Source organism: Symphalangus syndactylus, chromosome 3, assembly GCF_028878055.3.
Source record: "Symphalangus syndactylus isolate Jambi chromosome 3, NHGRI_mSymSyn1-v2.1_pri, whole genome shotgun sequence".
Lineage (NCBI taxonomy): Eukaryota > Metazoa > Chordata > Mammalia > Primates > Hylobatidae > Symphalangus > Symphalangus syndactylus.
In genome coordinates this window covers 91469392-91486050 of record NC_072425.2, presented here as the reverse complement: position 1 = coordinate 91486050, position 16659 = coordinate 91469392, and the positions used below count along the sequence as shown (strand labels likewise).

General features: G+C 36.7%; 1 protein-coding gene across 7 annotated transcripts in view; it reads left to right on the top strand.

Annotated features, from left to right (window-relative positions):
- The window catches only part of HDAC9 (histone deacetylase 9), a 914075-nt gene that overhangs the window by 200126 nt on the left and 697290 nt on the right, over positions 1–16659 (top strand). Inside the window, exon 1 of one of the 7 annotated variants that reach the window (XM_063637042.1) lies at positions 1753–1908. The exons of the other annotated variants lie outside the window; for them this stretch is intronic. Within the exon in view, the coding sequence (XP_063493112.1) occupies positions 1893–1908 (16 nt within the window). The 5' untranslated portion in view covers positions 1753–1892. Of the gene's footprint in view, positions 1–1752; positions 1909–16659 lie in introns of those variants that run through there. 7 annotated transcript variants of the gene reach the window in all.

Genomic DNA, 16659 nt, shown 5'->3' with positions numbered 1-16659 from the left:
AAAAAGAATATTATGTATAGAGGTTGTTTGTATAAACTATGAGCTTTGTGTTAGGTTAGTAAAAGCGGCATTACAAAATACTTATTTTTAAAAGTGAAGCTTTGTGCTTGAGCAACTTAATGCTCTACGTGACCATTGAGAATATACATTGGTCCTAAAGAGGCTTACAGGCTTCTAGAAAGACATTACATAGAAATAAGCTATGCCTAGACTGAGAGGATGATGAAATATGCTCCAAGATTTCAGAGAGGGGCAAGTAGGTGTGTTTGAATGGGTGAGGAAGGCCTGTGGATGAAGCCGAGGAGGTGCCACCAAACCTAGGTGCTTGGGGAAGCTGTTAAGAGTTTTGGAGAAGGGGACAATGAAGGAAAGTTCTCTCCCTTTCTTTTTCACTTTCCCCCCTTCTTTTTCTTCTAGAACTGTGTCTTTTCTTCTTTCTTTCCTGAAGATGCAAAAGCTACAGATGTAAGTGAGAGGGACTAAAGCCAGAGTCATGACTGTGAAGTATTGATTTCAGGTATTTGTTCTCACCTTAAACTCAAACCAAATATAAAATTATGACCTTGGGGGCTTAGAATTGTGCAGTTTTTGTTCTTCAAGAGAAATTATTGGAGAGATCTCAGAGCAAGGCATTGCTTGTATTTCCCTTCAGTGTAGTATTTAGATTTTCATTTTCTTAGATCTAATTATAAAAGAGACTTAGGAGGTGGAAAATAAATTCAATAAGTCTTCGAAGTTTTTCCTTTCTTTATTTTATAAGCTAAGTATCACTGAATTGGGGGTATACTAAGAAGGGTATTAGTGACAGAATTGCTAGTTTCCTCAACCTGCCTCAGCTTACCAAATTTAAATCTTTTTGTGAAACTATTACCACATGTAAATATATTTTAAAAATTAGAATTTCTTTGAAGAAACATTTTCTTAGCCAATCAAAAGCAAGAGCTAATGAGGCTTCAGGATGATTTGGTTTTCAGACTTTTTTTTTCTAATGCCACAATCCTTAGATATGGTGGGAAAGGCACTTCAAAGTGAGTACTCCAGATTTAATTCAAATGCGCCCATTTAAGTAGCTCAGAAAATTGCATAATCTAGGGTTCTGGAGTGACAGTGTTTTATATGTTGAAATCTTTTGGAGTGGGGTTGAAACAGCAAAATCATTTTATTTCATTAAAATCGGTCTCAGCCTCCTCTTTTTCCTCTCATTCACTGCAGGCCTTTCCATCTAAGAAACAATTCATAGCTGCTTCTTCAGAGGATGTCTAATTTTCCCTCATTCAGAGGGACACATTTGGTACTTTGCCCTGTGCTTTAATTAATAAGCTTCAGAGAAAGAGAGTCGTCAGAGCCAGGGCCCCCAGTTGTGGAAGTTTCTATATCCGGTAAATTGGATCCATTCCAGGGCAGAATCATTTATCAACAAATGAAACACCAGCCACTTCCCACACGTCCTCTGATTGCATTAAAAAATCACTCCCCTTCCTACCCAAATTGAGTATGCTTAGAGTATGGAGCTGACAAACATTCTCTTTCCTTCTCCTCCTCCTCATTCTGTTGAATTGCTGGTTTCTGTAGTCTATTAGGCTTCTTATTAGTAGTAATAAAATGTTCATTCATTAACTCTCTCATGCCTGCATACCAGCTATAGTCACTCTCTTTGCCCCCAAATTATGCAGTCTTTATGAAGTCATTCAGTAGCAGGGAAATGAGCTGGGAAAACTGATATTGCATCTGTAACATCGGGTACTATTTAACCAGTGGGAGGGACTGATAAAATTAGCAAGTTGACTAACCACTTCCCTTCCTTGTGGCTCTTTAATATTATAACGGATACAGAAAAGTTCAGAAGGACTGAGCTAGTTTGCGAAACCACAGCATACTTTGGCAAAGAGGGAATGCACAACAAAACGGGTAAGTTTCTTTCTTTTAATATTTTAAGAGAACTGTGAAAAAGATAGTGGGGTAGATGTTTTTAAGTCTGACTCTGCAAATCATCTTTAATAATTTGTAGGCTGTGGAAAGATAAACTTGTCATGAGGAGGGAAGCAAAAGGTTTTCCAATCAGTAACAGTAGTAACAACAACAACAACAAAAATTACATTGAGCAAAAAATTCAACTCTGAGAATGCCTTTATTATTTCAGAGAGATAGGACTAAAGGATTTTGGGGAGAGGGTTCTTGAATTAGTAAAAATATTGATGAATAAGTTCCTGTACTCTGATTTTTTGAAATTTAGCCTGGAATTGTCAGCAGGGGAATAATCTACTGAAGCTGAATATCCGTCTGGATCCTGAAACAGCTTAGTCTTCTGTTGTCTTCTTTGTGGTTGAAAATGTTTGTTGCTTTTAACTCTTTTATTATCAAAAATTTCAAACACAAGCAAAAATAGAGTGAATAGTGTAGAGATTTCCCATGCATCTATCACATAGCTTCAACAGCTGTGACTTCAGAGCCCAGGCTGTATAATCCACACCTCTGTGGTACACTCCCTCCTTCAATCTAGTTGAATTGCAGCATTTTGAAATATGCCTATTGTGAACATTAAATAAAAGAGGGCTAAAGTTTCCTAAAGGCTCATGCCAGCTCAGCAATGTAAGGTTTAGAGAAATATTATTACATAAATTTGAATTATGAGTCATAGAAAGCACAAGTGAGTTTCCAATGGTTGTTTTACCAGTGGGAGCAGGAGTAGAGGATAGTAGATATTAAGATTGTAGTCTCTGGAGCCAAACTGTTTGGGGTCAAATTTGGTTCCATCACAATCCAGTATCCTTAAGAAAATTTCTTAACCTTTCTGTGTCTCAGTTTGTTCACCTGAAAATGAATACAATAGCACTGATCTCCTGAGCATGAGGGATGATGAACCAGTGCATGCCAAGACTCTGAAAATTGTTGGGAACATAGAGTGTTCATGTTTGTTAGCCCTACAACTGTTGGTCAAAATTATTAGAGTGATGGTAGGGTTGTGATTTGTCCAAGCAGAAAGCCAAAGGTTGTATCTGAGCATATTGGGCTGTCTTCTGACCATTGCTTTTCTCCTGATTATTTTATAATGCCAGGCTAGGAAAAGTCTCCATTGAGATATCTTGCTTGCTTTTGCACCCTGTGAAAACTCCTTGCTCTTGCTTTCCCCCACCAGCTCTGAATTAATTCTCTCTACAAACAAAAGGCATCTGAGCTTGTCTTGCCCACCCTCTCACTTTGAGGATGAGGGAGTAGAGATTGGTCTAAGCTCACAGAGCAAGGAGTAGATCTAATGGAAAAGACCCTGTCATGGGCTTCATGGGCTCCTCTAATGTCTGTTTGGAGGGGTGCTGCAGTTGGGTTTAGGCAACACTGTTGGGCCTGAGAGGCTGCCTCGTATCTGAGCTCTTATGCATCCATCTCTGATGTGGAGGTCTTCCAGGGCTGCAAGTTGCTCAGATACTTTTTTCACTGCTAATGAGAATGGTGAAATTCTGAGGATGGCAACAAATGGATGGTGAGGACCTTCCCTAAGCTTTTTTTTTCTATACTATTCATCAAATAGTAATGGCTGTCATTTATTGAGCGTTTACAATGCACCTGGCACTGTGCTGTGTGGTTTTCTTATTTACTCCTCCCTATATCCCTATGTAATACTTAGTATTAATATCTTCATTTTATAGAAAAGGAAACTAAGGTGCAGAGAAGCTAAGCTACTCACCAGCTCATAAGAGACAGCCAGGATTTTGTTCCAAGTCTGTCTGACTTCTTAGAGCATTTGTCCACAAGAAACAGGTTTGTTCAAACGTGCACTCAAAATGCATCTGTGGTTTTGCTCTTAAGCTTCCTGAAGGTGAAAGTCGTCAGTATTCCTATAAAGCAAGCTGAATGGAAAACCTTTTCTCTAGTAATAGTTTTCCCACAGTGAATTTTCAGAATGCCTAATTACAAGCTGGAAATTTGTCATAAATTTTGACAAATACAGAGGCGGGTGGGGGTGGTGTGGAGTTACCACTGTAAAAAGTAAATATTGAACTGACAGGTAAAAAAAAGAAATGCTCTTTTAGTAAATTAACCATGCTTCAGTGGTGGATTTTGTTTTTAAGGCCATTTGTCTCTCTTGAGTTTTTGTAGAGGAGGGTGAAATACATCTAAGTCAGTTTTTGAGAACATGCAGTGCTGTTGTAAAACAAATGATAAACACTGATGCGCTGCAGAAATAAAAATTGGCTGAATCTTCTGGGAGGTGCTGAAGAGAACTGGGACATGCACAGTCAGACATTTTAGAAACCTGGAATTGACTTGAAGTGCTTTATCTTTTACATTACGGGTACAACTGCAAAAATAGAACTGAATGTGTGAATGAAGAGAGAGGTTAATTTCACAACTTTGGAGAATTTTTTTCCCCTCCAATAGAGTAATGGTGTTTTAAAAATTTTTTTTCTTCACTCAAGGGGACATGGTCTAAAATTTAGAGCTAAAAATGGAAACATCAGATATAAATGATTGACCTGCCTTTTATCAGGCAATCTGATCAATTTGCAATTGTTCATTTTTCCTTCATTGGCTATAGTACTTTTGTCATCTTGACAGAATCAGCCAAGCTTTACCTATAAAAATGTTGGAAGAGATTTGAAATCATATGATCTTTCTGCAGAAAAAGAAAAGGATAAAGGGAATTGCAGCTTCCAGTGTTGCGGGGAGTGAAGTGGGAAGGGTCACTGTTATGTCGCATTCTTAGATTCTTTTTTTTTTATTATTATACTCTAAGTTTTAGGGTATATGTGCACAACGTGCAGGTTTGTTACATATGGAACCCATCATTCTCAGCCAACTATCGCAAGGACGAAAAACCAAACACCACATGTTCTCACTCATAGGTGGGAATTGAACAATGAGAACACATGGACACAGGAAGGAGAACATCACACACCGGGGCATTCTTAGATTCTTAAACCTTTGAGAAATCAGAGCAGCTCTTTAGTACTGGCCACTGCAAACCATTTTCCAGAATTGTTCCATCATCTTGGTTTTTTTCTTTTTCTTTTTGTCTCTAATGTCTTTATCTCATAAGAACATATTCACAACCTGTAAAGCAGGGTTTAGGGTTGGAAATTTCTGTATTTGTCTGTCATTAGAGACAGATTCAGAGTGCCATTTAGCTTGTCAGTGTCCACTTCTTTGTGCACTAATGTAATTTCTGGTGGGGTTGGTCATCCATGGGATTACTGCGTACTAGTGCCTTCATGTTTACAGATTGTTTTCTATCCTGATCTTTAACATTTGTCAATGCATTATGTCACTGCTATTATTAAATGTAAAAATTTAATAAGTTTTAAAAATCAATAAACATTAGTGCTTGATTTAATTATTAACTTAATAATCAATTTAAATTTTAATAATAAAATGTATTAAAAGTCTTGAATAGATAAAGCATTGTTTTCCCTTGAGATGAATTCTGTCCTCATTTGTTCTTTTGTCCATTTATTCACAATTGCTTAGCATCTCCTGCTGGAGATCCAGAAATCAATAATCACAGTTTGTGCCCTCAGAAAATTCACACGTTTGGGGTGAAAAACAGTTGTATGAAATAAGCGACGCTATAGTTCACAAAATATATTCTAACTACATTGTACTGTCTACATTGGGAGAGAGGGTGTGTGTGTATGGATAATCCCAGACCCTGGGATTGGAGAATCATGGTTCAAAGCCCATTACTGTCTGGTTTTGGGTATTTAACTAATGTTCTTAGGCCGTGGTTTCTTCACCTGTAAAATGATACTGAGCTGCTAGGGGTGTTGTATTAATTTAACATGTGATACATGTTAAGTATTTATATAGTATATCCTATAGTCTTTGGGGGATCAAGGATAGTTTCTCAAATGAAGTTAACTTTAAACAACCTGAATGGCATAGATGCTTCTAGTCACAGGGAACTGGATATGACAAAATGGAAAAGAGTTTTGCCTCTTTGAGAAAGAGAGTAAAGGTCAGCATGGCTGAAACATGTAAAAAGTGGGGAAGTTGCTTAGAGGTACTGGCAGAGTCCTGATCTTGCTGGGCCTAGTAGGTCATGTTATGCAGCTGCATGTTGTGCAAGTGCAATCAGAAGTGATTGAAAGGTTTACACAGGGAGTTGCATGACCTGAATAATATTTTTAAACTAGTTGCAGAGTGGAGAATAGATTCGTGAAGAACAAGAGTAGACACATGGAAATAGGTTAGAAAACTATTTCAATAGCTTAGTCCAAAAATGATGGCCACTTGGATTAAACAGTGTCAGGGGTATAGGGCAGTGGACAGAGTGAGAAATCCTATATAATTAATAGGACTTGGTAAACAATTGGATGTCATTGGGGAGCATCAGTTATGATCCTATGGTGTTCAGCAGCGGGGTCTGGTGAGATGTCTTGTATGAAGATGGGCAAATTGGAAGAAGAGCAGGCTTGGACTTCTCAATTTACATGCTTTTGAAACATTCAAGAGGAGATGTCAAGTAGGCATAAGATGTCATGTAGATGTTAAGTGAAGCCATGGAAATAGATGTTATCACTCAGAGAGATGGGATGAAGTGAGAAAAGCTGAGGGCCCAGTACTCAACCACTGGAAATTCCAAAATTTAGAGGTCACAGGAGAAGCAGCCAGTAAAGGAGGTGGATAAGTCATGGTCAGAGAAAAGGGAAAACAAGAAAGTTGTGGTTTTTAAGGAAAACAAAAGAAAATAGCATATTCAGGAGAAAGGAGTGATTATCCATGTCAAATGCTAAGGAGCTAATAAATAATCAAAAAACACCGTGGAATTGGTATCATGGAGCTCATTGACATAAAATAAATAGGCAGAAAATGTAATTTCTTTAAAATTGCATTGCATTTTAACATACTGACTAATCAGTTTTACTATTGACCAATTGAATAAATATATGAAGACAATAAAAGAGACATACTATTTTCCGAAGTGGCAGTATATTTAGAAATTATCTTACTTCTGTCTTTACGTAACTGTATGGTATACAAGGAAGCAGTAATAAACTATGCTGGTCTAAACTTACTTCCCTGGAAGTGCAAAGTACTTGAATTCAGCACTTTCTTCTTGTGTATTCCCAATATCAAGATTACCAGGTACCGTTGCTGAGGAAACCATTTGCGTAGACCAGTAGTTCTCAACCGGGGGCAGTTTGGTACCCCAGAGCACATTTGGCAATGTCTAGAGATATTTTTGATTATTACAGCTGGCAGCAGGTAATCTAGGGGGCAGCACTAGGGGGAAGAGGCCAGGGATGCTGCTGAATATCCTATAATGCACCAGACAGCCTCCCACAACAAAGAATTATTTGGTCTCAAATGTCAATAGTGCTAAAGTTGAGAAACCTTGACATAGACTAATGCAGACCTGCTCAGTGCCTAACATCAGGCCTTGGCAATAGTAGATCTTCACTAGAATTGTTCTGCAGGAGAGTGGGAGATCCTTTACTGCCTTTTTTTCGTGGTCTACCGATAGGTTTGTGTAGTAAGTGATCTTTGAATTTGTTTTTTATCTTGAAACTTCTTTGTAAAAAACAAAGTGAATAAATAAAAGTATTGTGCACTCATGTGAATTACCTCTGCAGAATTTTCAATAGAATTTATCTATGTGGTTAAAAATAGAGGACAGTGCTCCACCCAGTGCATGTTAGACTTCTTACAACAGAACTGGATTCTTTATACAAAGTTAGTTCCTATGCTGAAGTGCATTTTAGAGAAGTTTCAGTATTAAAACATACTTTAAACATTTAATAGATTAATTTTCTTAAAACCTGTAAAGATCTACTTCTTTAAAAATAATAAATTTTATTTTCTCTTGATTATAACATAATTCATATAGCTCATATTTGTGTGTGTGTGTCTAACTATAATAAAGTCTTAGATACCCATAACCAAGGCAGGATATGGAATTTAACCATTATCAATAAAACCTCCTATGTGAATTCCCCTCTTTGCCAAGGAGAAGCACAATTCTGAATATTTTGTTTCTTGTTTCCTTGTGTTAAAATTCTACTACATATATATGTATCCCCAAACGAACGAAGAATGAAATTAGTTTTTAAAATGTCTATGCCTGTAGGATGGATTGGCAAGGAGAGCCATGGAAAAAATAAAACAAACTCAATGGCTATTTGAGAAATGCAGACACATGGCTTTGAGGCTTGGCACCAAGCGTGGGGGCAGTGGCACCATTAGAAAGAAGTAGACATTTCTGTGACTGTCTGCCTCTGTGGAGAAAGGGGGAGCCTAAGGTCAAGATGATAATGGTTTAAACACAGTGTTAGAATGGAGGTTTTATGAACAGAATCACAGAAGGAGGCAGGGGACAAGAAGCACACAGGCTGAGACAGACTTTGTATGCGGTGCCTTCTTTCAGGAAGATTGAAGTGCCATGTTTATTGTCTAGACTTGTACTTGCCGTGGAAGCAGGACATCTGAGAGCTTGCTCTGTCTGGGCAATTCAAAATAGAGACTTAGAGACGTCATTGTTGAGCAGTAGAGCTGGAGGTGAAGATTTGAGAAACTTCAGTGTAGGTACGAGTTGAAGCCACATGAAAGGAAGAAACCTGGGGACAAAAAGCTTAGGGAATGCCCATAGCTAATGGTGGTATTGAAAACACATTATAAGCTTTTGCTTATTTTTATTTAAAAACTGTTTTATTTAAAAAACTTTTAATTAAAAACTGTTTTATTTCCACATATAGGCTTCCTTGGGCTGTCTTTACAATATATGTTATGGTAGGGGATTATTAGTCTGGCACAAAAGTAATTGCGGTTTTTGCCATTAAATGGAGTGGACCAAAGAATTTTGCACCAATTATTTGGTCCATGTGTCAGCATTTCTCAAATAGCCATTGAGTTTGTTTTATTTTTCCGACTGCTGTCCTTGCCAATCCATCCTACAGGCATAGACATTTAAAAACTTGAATTTCATACCTTGTTTGGGGATACATAAATACATAGTGGAATTTTGACAAAATGTTAAGTGTTTGAATGCTACAATAACATTCTAAACTAGATTAGATTCTTGTGACAGTAAATAGGATATTATGGTTTGGCTTGGAATTCTTGTAAGATTTGGAACAGTTTTTAGTCCTGATCCAAAAGAGTTTAGTCATCAGAAGAACCACAAGTGGCACAGTAAATGTCAGTGCTACCTAAAAATGTGACATCAACAAAGTTTGTTTCTAGGGCTGCCATTCTCCTTTTTGTTAGTTTCTTTGGTCCTACATTTTTTCATCTTCACAATAAGAAGTTGGTCTGGATAATGTGTCAAATCATTGAAAAAATGTACTCTGCTTTTTAACCTTCATGACCTTCCATCCTGCCTAAGGCCTGTGCTTGGGGGATTTCACTCTGCCTTTTCTTCTCTCACAGGCCATTTAAATGTTACAGCTCTAAATTCGTTTTTCTCAGAGTCCTGCTACTTACTAATGCTAATGTGTCAAGTCTGTATTATTTCCAGTAATTCACAATATGCTATGATTGGCCTAATATATTCACTCCCGGATGGCTTCTTCACTGGGGGTTTCACTGCCTGAACCTAAAGTGGTGCTCAATGGTAGCATGGCAGAGGTAAGCTAAGCAGGGTGATATTGTTATTATTTATTTTCACAAGTACTTTTCTGATCCATATTTATCTAACCTTTATAAACATAGCATTAGAAATGTAAGACCTACATTTTTATGTTTTTCTTACTTGAGATAATTTTCAAAAGTTTTTACTTTCCAGTTGATGAACTTTCTTTGTTTAGCTTGTATCTGAATTGACTGACTGTTCTTAAGTCAATTTTTATGTGATCATGTTGCTACATAGGACACTCTTAGTCATATAGCTATAGCTGTGAGTTGGTTTAAATATCCCATATAAAAAGTTATAAAAACAAATAGTAAAGCTGTTATTATGAATTTACCTATAGAAAAACTGAAATTTTATTAAAAATTTCATATCAGTGATTTTGTAACAACACTGTGAATGAAAACCCAGTAAGTAGGAGGGAAAGTGTTCTGTATTTATAGTTAGGATTCTATCTGTTTGATTCAAAATGATGAGTTAGATTTTAAACTTATTTTGGAGCCCAACTATTCTTGAGTTTCCAAATGAATAAAGATATTTATATAATACAAATTCAGTTTATTATTGAAAAATGAATTAAGATGACAGTAAATAACCTCAGGTGTAGGACTCCGCATTGTAAAGTGGTACATTTAATGTTTATGCAAGAGTAAGATTTTTAAAAAAATTTATTTAAAAAAGTGATTAGCACCTTGGCTGTACAACTCTTAAGATTTTTTTTTTGCAACACTGCATAAAATATGAAGTATTTTTTGCTTCAAAATTTGACCTACTTAGAAAAGTTCTGATAATTCCAACGTAATATATTCCTTGTTTTGTAAGCACCTTTGGGTAATGTATTGGAGGGACAAGTAATCTCATCAAGAAGCGTAATGGACCCTATCACATTTCAAGATATATTTTTTTTCCTAGAACTTCTGCTTCAAATTTGGTCTGTGTTTAATGATACCACACTTTACTGGCGAGGGTACTTTTCCAGCAGTTTAACTCTCTTTGCATACAAATGGTGTTTTGGGTCTGGCCGCCATTACTGATCTTTTCCTTGAAATGAGGTGACATAATTTGATTTTTTACAGTCAGGAAAAAAGATTTTGTTCATCTTGAGAGGTTAGAGAAAGAAAGGTTATCACTGAATGAAATGCATGGCTTGATGCCATTTGTAAAACAGGTTGGTGCTAGCTCAAGAAGGCAGGAACAAATTCTAACTTGGTTGAAAAGTATGATTGGCCGAGGGGTAAAGGAAAATCTCCAGAATTAGTCATTCAGGGGCTCTACAATGTAGATCTGAAGCAGCGCGGAGGAAGGGCTACCAATCCACCTTCATCTTAGCAAGCACCGTTCCTTTTCTTGATTCCAGTGAGCTACGTATTTTAGTGAAATATGTTAAATTTTGAAGGCTTCTCAAGAGACTCTCATGACAAACAAGATATTCTTTATTATCTCCTTTTATTAATGAAGCAGTTGAGGTCCTAAGAGACATTAAGTAACTTTCCCAGGATCTCAGATATCACCACCCTAAAATTCAGGTCTTCCTCCCCTTACAGCAGCCTCTCTCTAGATCAAGCTTGTCCAACCTGTGGCCTGTGGGCCATGTGCAGCCCAGGGTGGCTTTGAATGCAGCCCAACACAAATTTGTAAACTTCCCTAAAACATTATGAGATTTTTTTGCAATTTTTTTTTTTTTTTTTTAGCTCATCAGCTATCATTAGTGTTAGTGCATTTTATGTGTGGCCCAAGACAATTCTTCCAGTGTGGCCCAGGGAAGCCAAAAGATTGGATGCTCCTGTTCTAGATATACTGACTTTTCCAAGGAAGGTCAGGAGGTAAGATCCGTTTTTAATTGGTTCCACTTCTGGTGGAAGGCTTTCTTCTATACATGTCATGTTTTCTTTGACTTATCAATACCTTCATGAAGAAACAATGAACTGAAGGACATTTTAAAAGCAGGTTGTATAAGCCACTAAAAATGTTTGAATAATGCCTAGTCTCTGCATATAAGTATAAAAAAGCAGTTTCACAATATGTTAATTATATGTAGACATTATTTTTATCACAATAAAATTAAGACATACTACAAGAACAAATTGACTTTAGTTTTTCAGTTTGCAATTATCTTCCCAATTAAATATAAGCAAAGATCTCAATAAATGTAACATTAAAGTTCTTGAACTATATACCACACACTATTCCACGTAAACAGACATGTTATATTAAAACTAGCAAAGCCATATTTTGTCTATGCTTGCTAGAAAATAAATTTTGCCTATATTCTAGAAGACAAAGATAATTTTGTATATGTAATTGACAAAAAATACTTCTAGGAGAAATATAATTATTGTATTAAAGGTTATGAAATGGCAGTTGAAACTTCTAAAGTCATGGATGCTAGTTAATACAGTATAATAAGGGAGAGCTCACACTATTCCTCATGAATCATGCTGAGAAAACTCCTGTCAAATGAAGAATTATTAAGTTGAGTTAAAGAAATTAATTTGTTTCTTCAAAACTGAAGTTAAGAAATGCAAACATTTTTGTTCTCTGGATTGAAAACACTGTTTTTTTCCGCAATGCAATTTTATAAATAAAAGGTTTATTGCAAATGTATCTTGATGACCTTATTATACTCATTTTGTGTGAAATTGTTTAAAAAATAATATTCCCTCAAGTTAAGTTGCTCAATTGAAACTTCTCTGCTTCTCAATATAAGCATCAGAATAATACTTTAAGGTCATAATATCAGAAGCTATTGACTAAGTGATTTAAAGATAGAATGTCTATATTCTCAGATGGAGCAGATTAATTTAAATATGGTAGTTGAAGTTGCATTTTATGATAGAGCAGGACATTGTTGTCTTGTTTTTTAACCTTACCCTGAAAATAATTATAGGAAAAAGCAATCTAGATACATTATAAATTTTTTTTTTTGCATAAAGTGATTTAATCCTCTATTTTATTCCAGAGACTTATTTAAGTTTCATTTACTATCCCACTGGGGTAGTAAATAGCGTAATACTTTCTTTCATATTACTATCTATTTAAATGCAGAAATGTAGATGAAAACTTTGACTCGTAGTGCATTTGAATGTATGAATTTACATATATAAAAATGTACAATAAGCATGTGTATAGAAAAAATCACTGTTATATTTTTTGTAGCTCTTGCTACAGAGACCAAGAGATCAAAATAAATCTGCCCTCAAATGAGAAGTGCCAGCTTCTTCGCTTCCCATTTCTCCCACCAGACACTCATGTTTAATAATGAGAATGAATGAATGATGCAGTGGATAAAGGTCTGTCTTGTTAATTAGATGTTCTCAGATGATGAAGTCTTAATACACCTGTGTTTTCCATATTCCCTCTAAATCACCATAGAATTCAAGAAAATGGATCTTGTATAAATCTTCAGATCTATTTATTTTTGTGCATATGCATTTGACCAAGTAATTAATTTAAATGATTTAAATGTCCAATGACTCTACTGCTTTTGAAGTCATATGGGTGGTTCTTAAAAATTTAAAATACTCAGGTGTTAAGAACAGCAGCCTTACCATCAGTTGGTGATTTCCTTAAGTGAAAATTTAAGAGTTTAAGGGTGCAAGTTGTACACCAATTAAGTAGAAAATGTACATGTGATTAATAATAATTCCAGTCTGTTTGTTTGTTTGCCCTTTTGGGTCAGTGCTAGTAATCTTACACACTTAATTGACACCTTGTGATGTATGCCCATATGCTTAGTTCTCTAATTGTGGTTTTGAAGGGGACTTACTTGGCATATGTAGTTTATATGCATCATCTCAGTCAGAAAATGAGAAGAAATCCAGATGATGATATGAAGTATGCAATGTTGTCCTTTGGTGAAGCCATTGTTAATGTGTATGGTGTGGCTGGTTATGAGGATTGAGGTGTCAAAGAAGGGCGTTAGTCTTGGAGCCAGGAAGATCTAGATTTTTACGTAAGCATATTATTAGCTACCTCAGTGATATTTGCAAACTAACTTTACCTTTCCAAGTCTCAGTTTCTTCATCCGTAATGCCTTCTTTGTGAGGTGGTAGTAAACTAAAAGGAAAAAATTTATGTAAAGTTTGAACCTACTTTCTAGAAGACGTGAACAAATTGACTTTGCCTTCATGTGTTTCAGTTTCTTCATCTAAATGTCTACTCTGTAAGGTAGTAGTAATTGTATGATGAAGTCATTCTGTAAAGCTAGAAACAAACCTTCTGGAAGGCATAGACAGTGTCTAGTCTATAGTACAGTGTTTGGGGCCTAGGGAGTGCCCAGTAGTCATTTGAGTGACTTTAGGCACTTAGATACTGACAGATACTAAACAAATATTATTTCTGTGATCTTCTTTTTCCAGAGTTCTTTAACTGGTTGAATTACTAGTTAACAATAGTTAATCATCTCAGTTAAGTAACTTTTTCCTTCAGGTCTTATTTCATACATATATAATGTATAATATAAAGTGTTGTTTGTCAATTGTTTTTTTTTTTTCATGGCTTTTCCTAAAAACCTGATTTTACTGGATGCAGTAGCATAAAGAAGCCATTAAAATATTGATAGTTTTTCATAGAAAGGGTAGAACACCAGTTAATATAATGATTAAGTGTATAGTAAATTCATCCCACCTGGATTATGGTCAAGTCACTAGCATAAAGCTGTTAAGTTTTCAGAGATGGCAAAGGGTAGTTATGGAATGAGACTCTTTTTTTTTTTTTTTTTTTGAGATGGAGTCTCGCTCTGTCGCCCAGGCTGGAGTGCAGTGGTGTGATCTCGGCTCACTGCAAGCTCCATCTCCCGGGTTCCTGCCTCAGCCTTCTGAGTGGCTGGGACTACAGGCACCCGCTGCCACGCCCAGCTAATTTTTTTTTTTTTTTTTTTTGTATTTTTAGTAGAGACGGGGTTTCACCGTGTTAGCCAGGCTGTTCTCGATCTCCTGACCCTGTGATCTGCCCACCTCAGCCTCCCAAAGTACTGGGATTAAAGGCGTGAGCCACCGCGCCCGGCCGGAGTGAGATTCTTACATTCTTTATGTTGAAAAGCATAGGTGCTGGAGTCCATGGTAAGATTGTTAGCTGACTACCAAATTCCATTCCTTCTTGTTCCATGGAAACAGTACCTCAGCACATGGCTGGCCAGCTAGGCACTGTGACTTCCATTTCCCATTTGAGATAGGTGTGGCCATGTGGCTGAGTTCTTATGAATAGAATGTGAGTGATTTGGCAATTTGTGTCACTTGTGGATCTGTGCTTTAAGATATTAGTTAGGCTCCATGTTCCTTCCCCCTCCTGCTGGCTGGAACCTCACATGGTTTTGGTCCAGTGTCAACCTTATGCTGTAGCAGTGCTCTAGAAATGTCAGGGCAGCAAGGTGGAAAGAACCTTGGTTGCTGAGGTCCTGCCAACCTGAAGTGTTACACAAGAAAGAAATAAACTTCTCTGTTGTTTACAACACTGTATTAATTGGTTTCTTTGTTACAGCAGCTTAGTATAAACCCGGCTTGATAGAGAGTCCCATAGAATTTGGTTGACCTGGACTCTGCCCAGCATTAGCAAAGTGTTTTGAATCTCCAAGCCCCAGGGTCCTCAAGTGTTACATGGTACTATTGTGAGATTATACTATGTAAGAGTTTAAAAGTTCAGCATTTAAATATACCAGGGACTGTACTAAGTGCCTTCTATACACTGTCATTTAGTGTTCATGACTAAGTTATGAGTTAGGAATTATCTGGATTTTATGGATGGTAGCTTTGAGGAATGATGAGTGTAAATTACTTTCCCAAAGGTCTAGAGCTGGTACTGATAGAGCCAGGTTTTTAATAAGCTCGGACTACCAGACTTCAGAGCTCATACTCTCAAGCAATACCAGCAGCTCTTAGCAAAGTGTTTGGAAAATATTAAGCATTCCGTAAGTGCTAATAGTATTATTAATTCTTAGCAAACATCATGGAGCCCCTGTTACAGGTAAAGTAATGTGGTTTGTGCTTTGGGGACCCTCAGGCTGTTTAGCAGGGGACACACATGTATAAAAAAGTCATCAGAGTACAAGTACTGCATGAAAGTTGAAAAAAAGTAGGTTCTCTTCGACAAAGAGGTAATAGGGATCAATGAATCTCAGAAACTAGATCACCTACCGTACGATCACAAAATATGCCATATTCTACACTGTTTATATTAAATTAGTATTTAAGGTCCATATATCACTTTTTAATGGGGGCAGAGTGTGTAAGCCATTTTTACGTATTCCAAGACTTAAGAATATGTCTTGTGATTTCTCTAAGAGAAATTCTCCAGCAAATCAGAAGGATAGAACCCTCAGTGGAAAATGTATGAAAATGATCCATGCTGCCTCGGACATTCACATATGCCCCCACCCCCACCTCCGCTGTTCCCGACTAGTGAATCCTTCCTAACACATCCAGATGCCGTGGTCCCTGATTTTATTGGAATAGGGTAAAAAGTTTAAGAACCGGAAAATTCTAAATTGTGTTTCTTTATAAGATAAGATACCAGTTTTTTGCTCACACAATCTTCCTTCAGGGCAGGAAGACTTTCTCTGACCCACCAATCTGGGTAGCACCTTTCCCTCCTGGTTATTCTCTTTTCCAGAATTCTGTATATTTCCTCCATAGCCCACTTTTTGTAATTGTAATGTTTGTGTTTGTTTTTACTTGCACATTGTGTATCTTTTTCCATCTTCACTCTTGATGTTAAGTGCCACAATAGCAAAAATCATATACCCTCCACCAACCAGTGCATGCAGATATCCTAGGCCAGTGCCTGACACATAGCAGGTGCTCAATAAACAGTCATCAGATATGAAAATATATGAATAATATTAGGTTTGAGTAAAAGAAAAAGAAATATTGTTAGTTTCCCCACTTTCTCAACTAATTCTGAAAAAGGAAAATGAAAACATGTTCTGGAATAGTTGGCTTCCACTGAAGCTAGAAATCCACATTCACATTTACTAGTCCTTTCACCTTCTTCCACTGTACCAACCCATATGTGTCCAAAGAAACATAACTCAAAGCTAAATAAAGCATGACTCCCCTTTTATCATCAGGTTTTCTGGTCTGTAAGTCAACCAGAGAAGTAGTAAT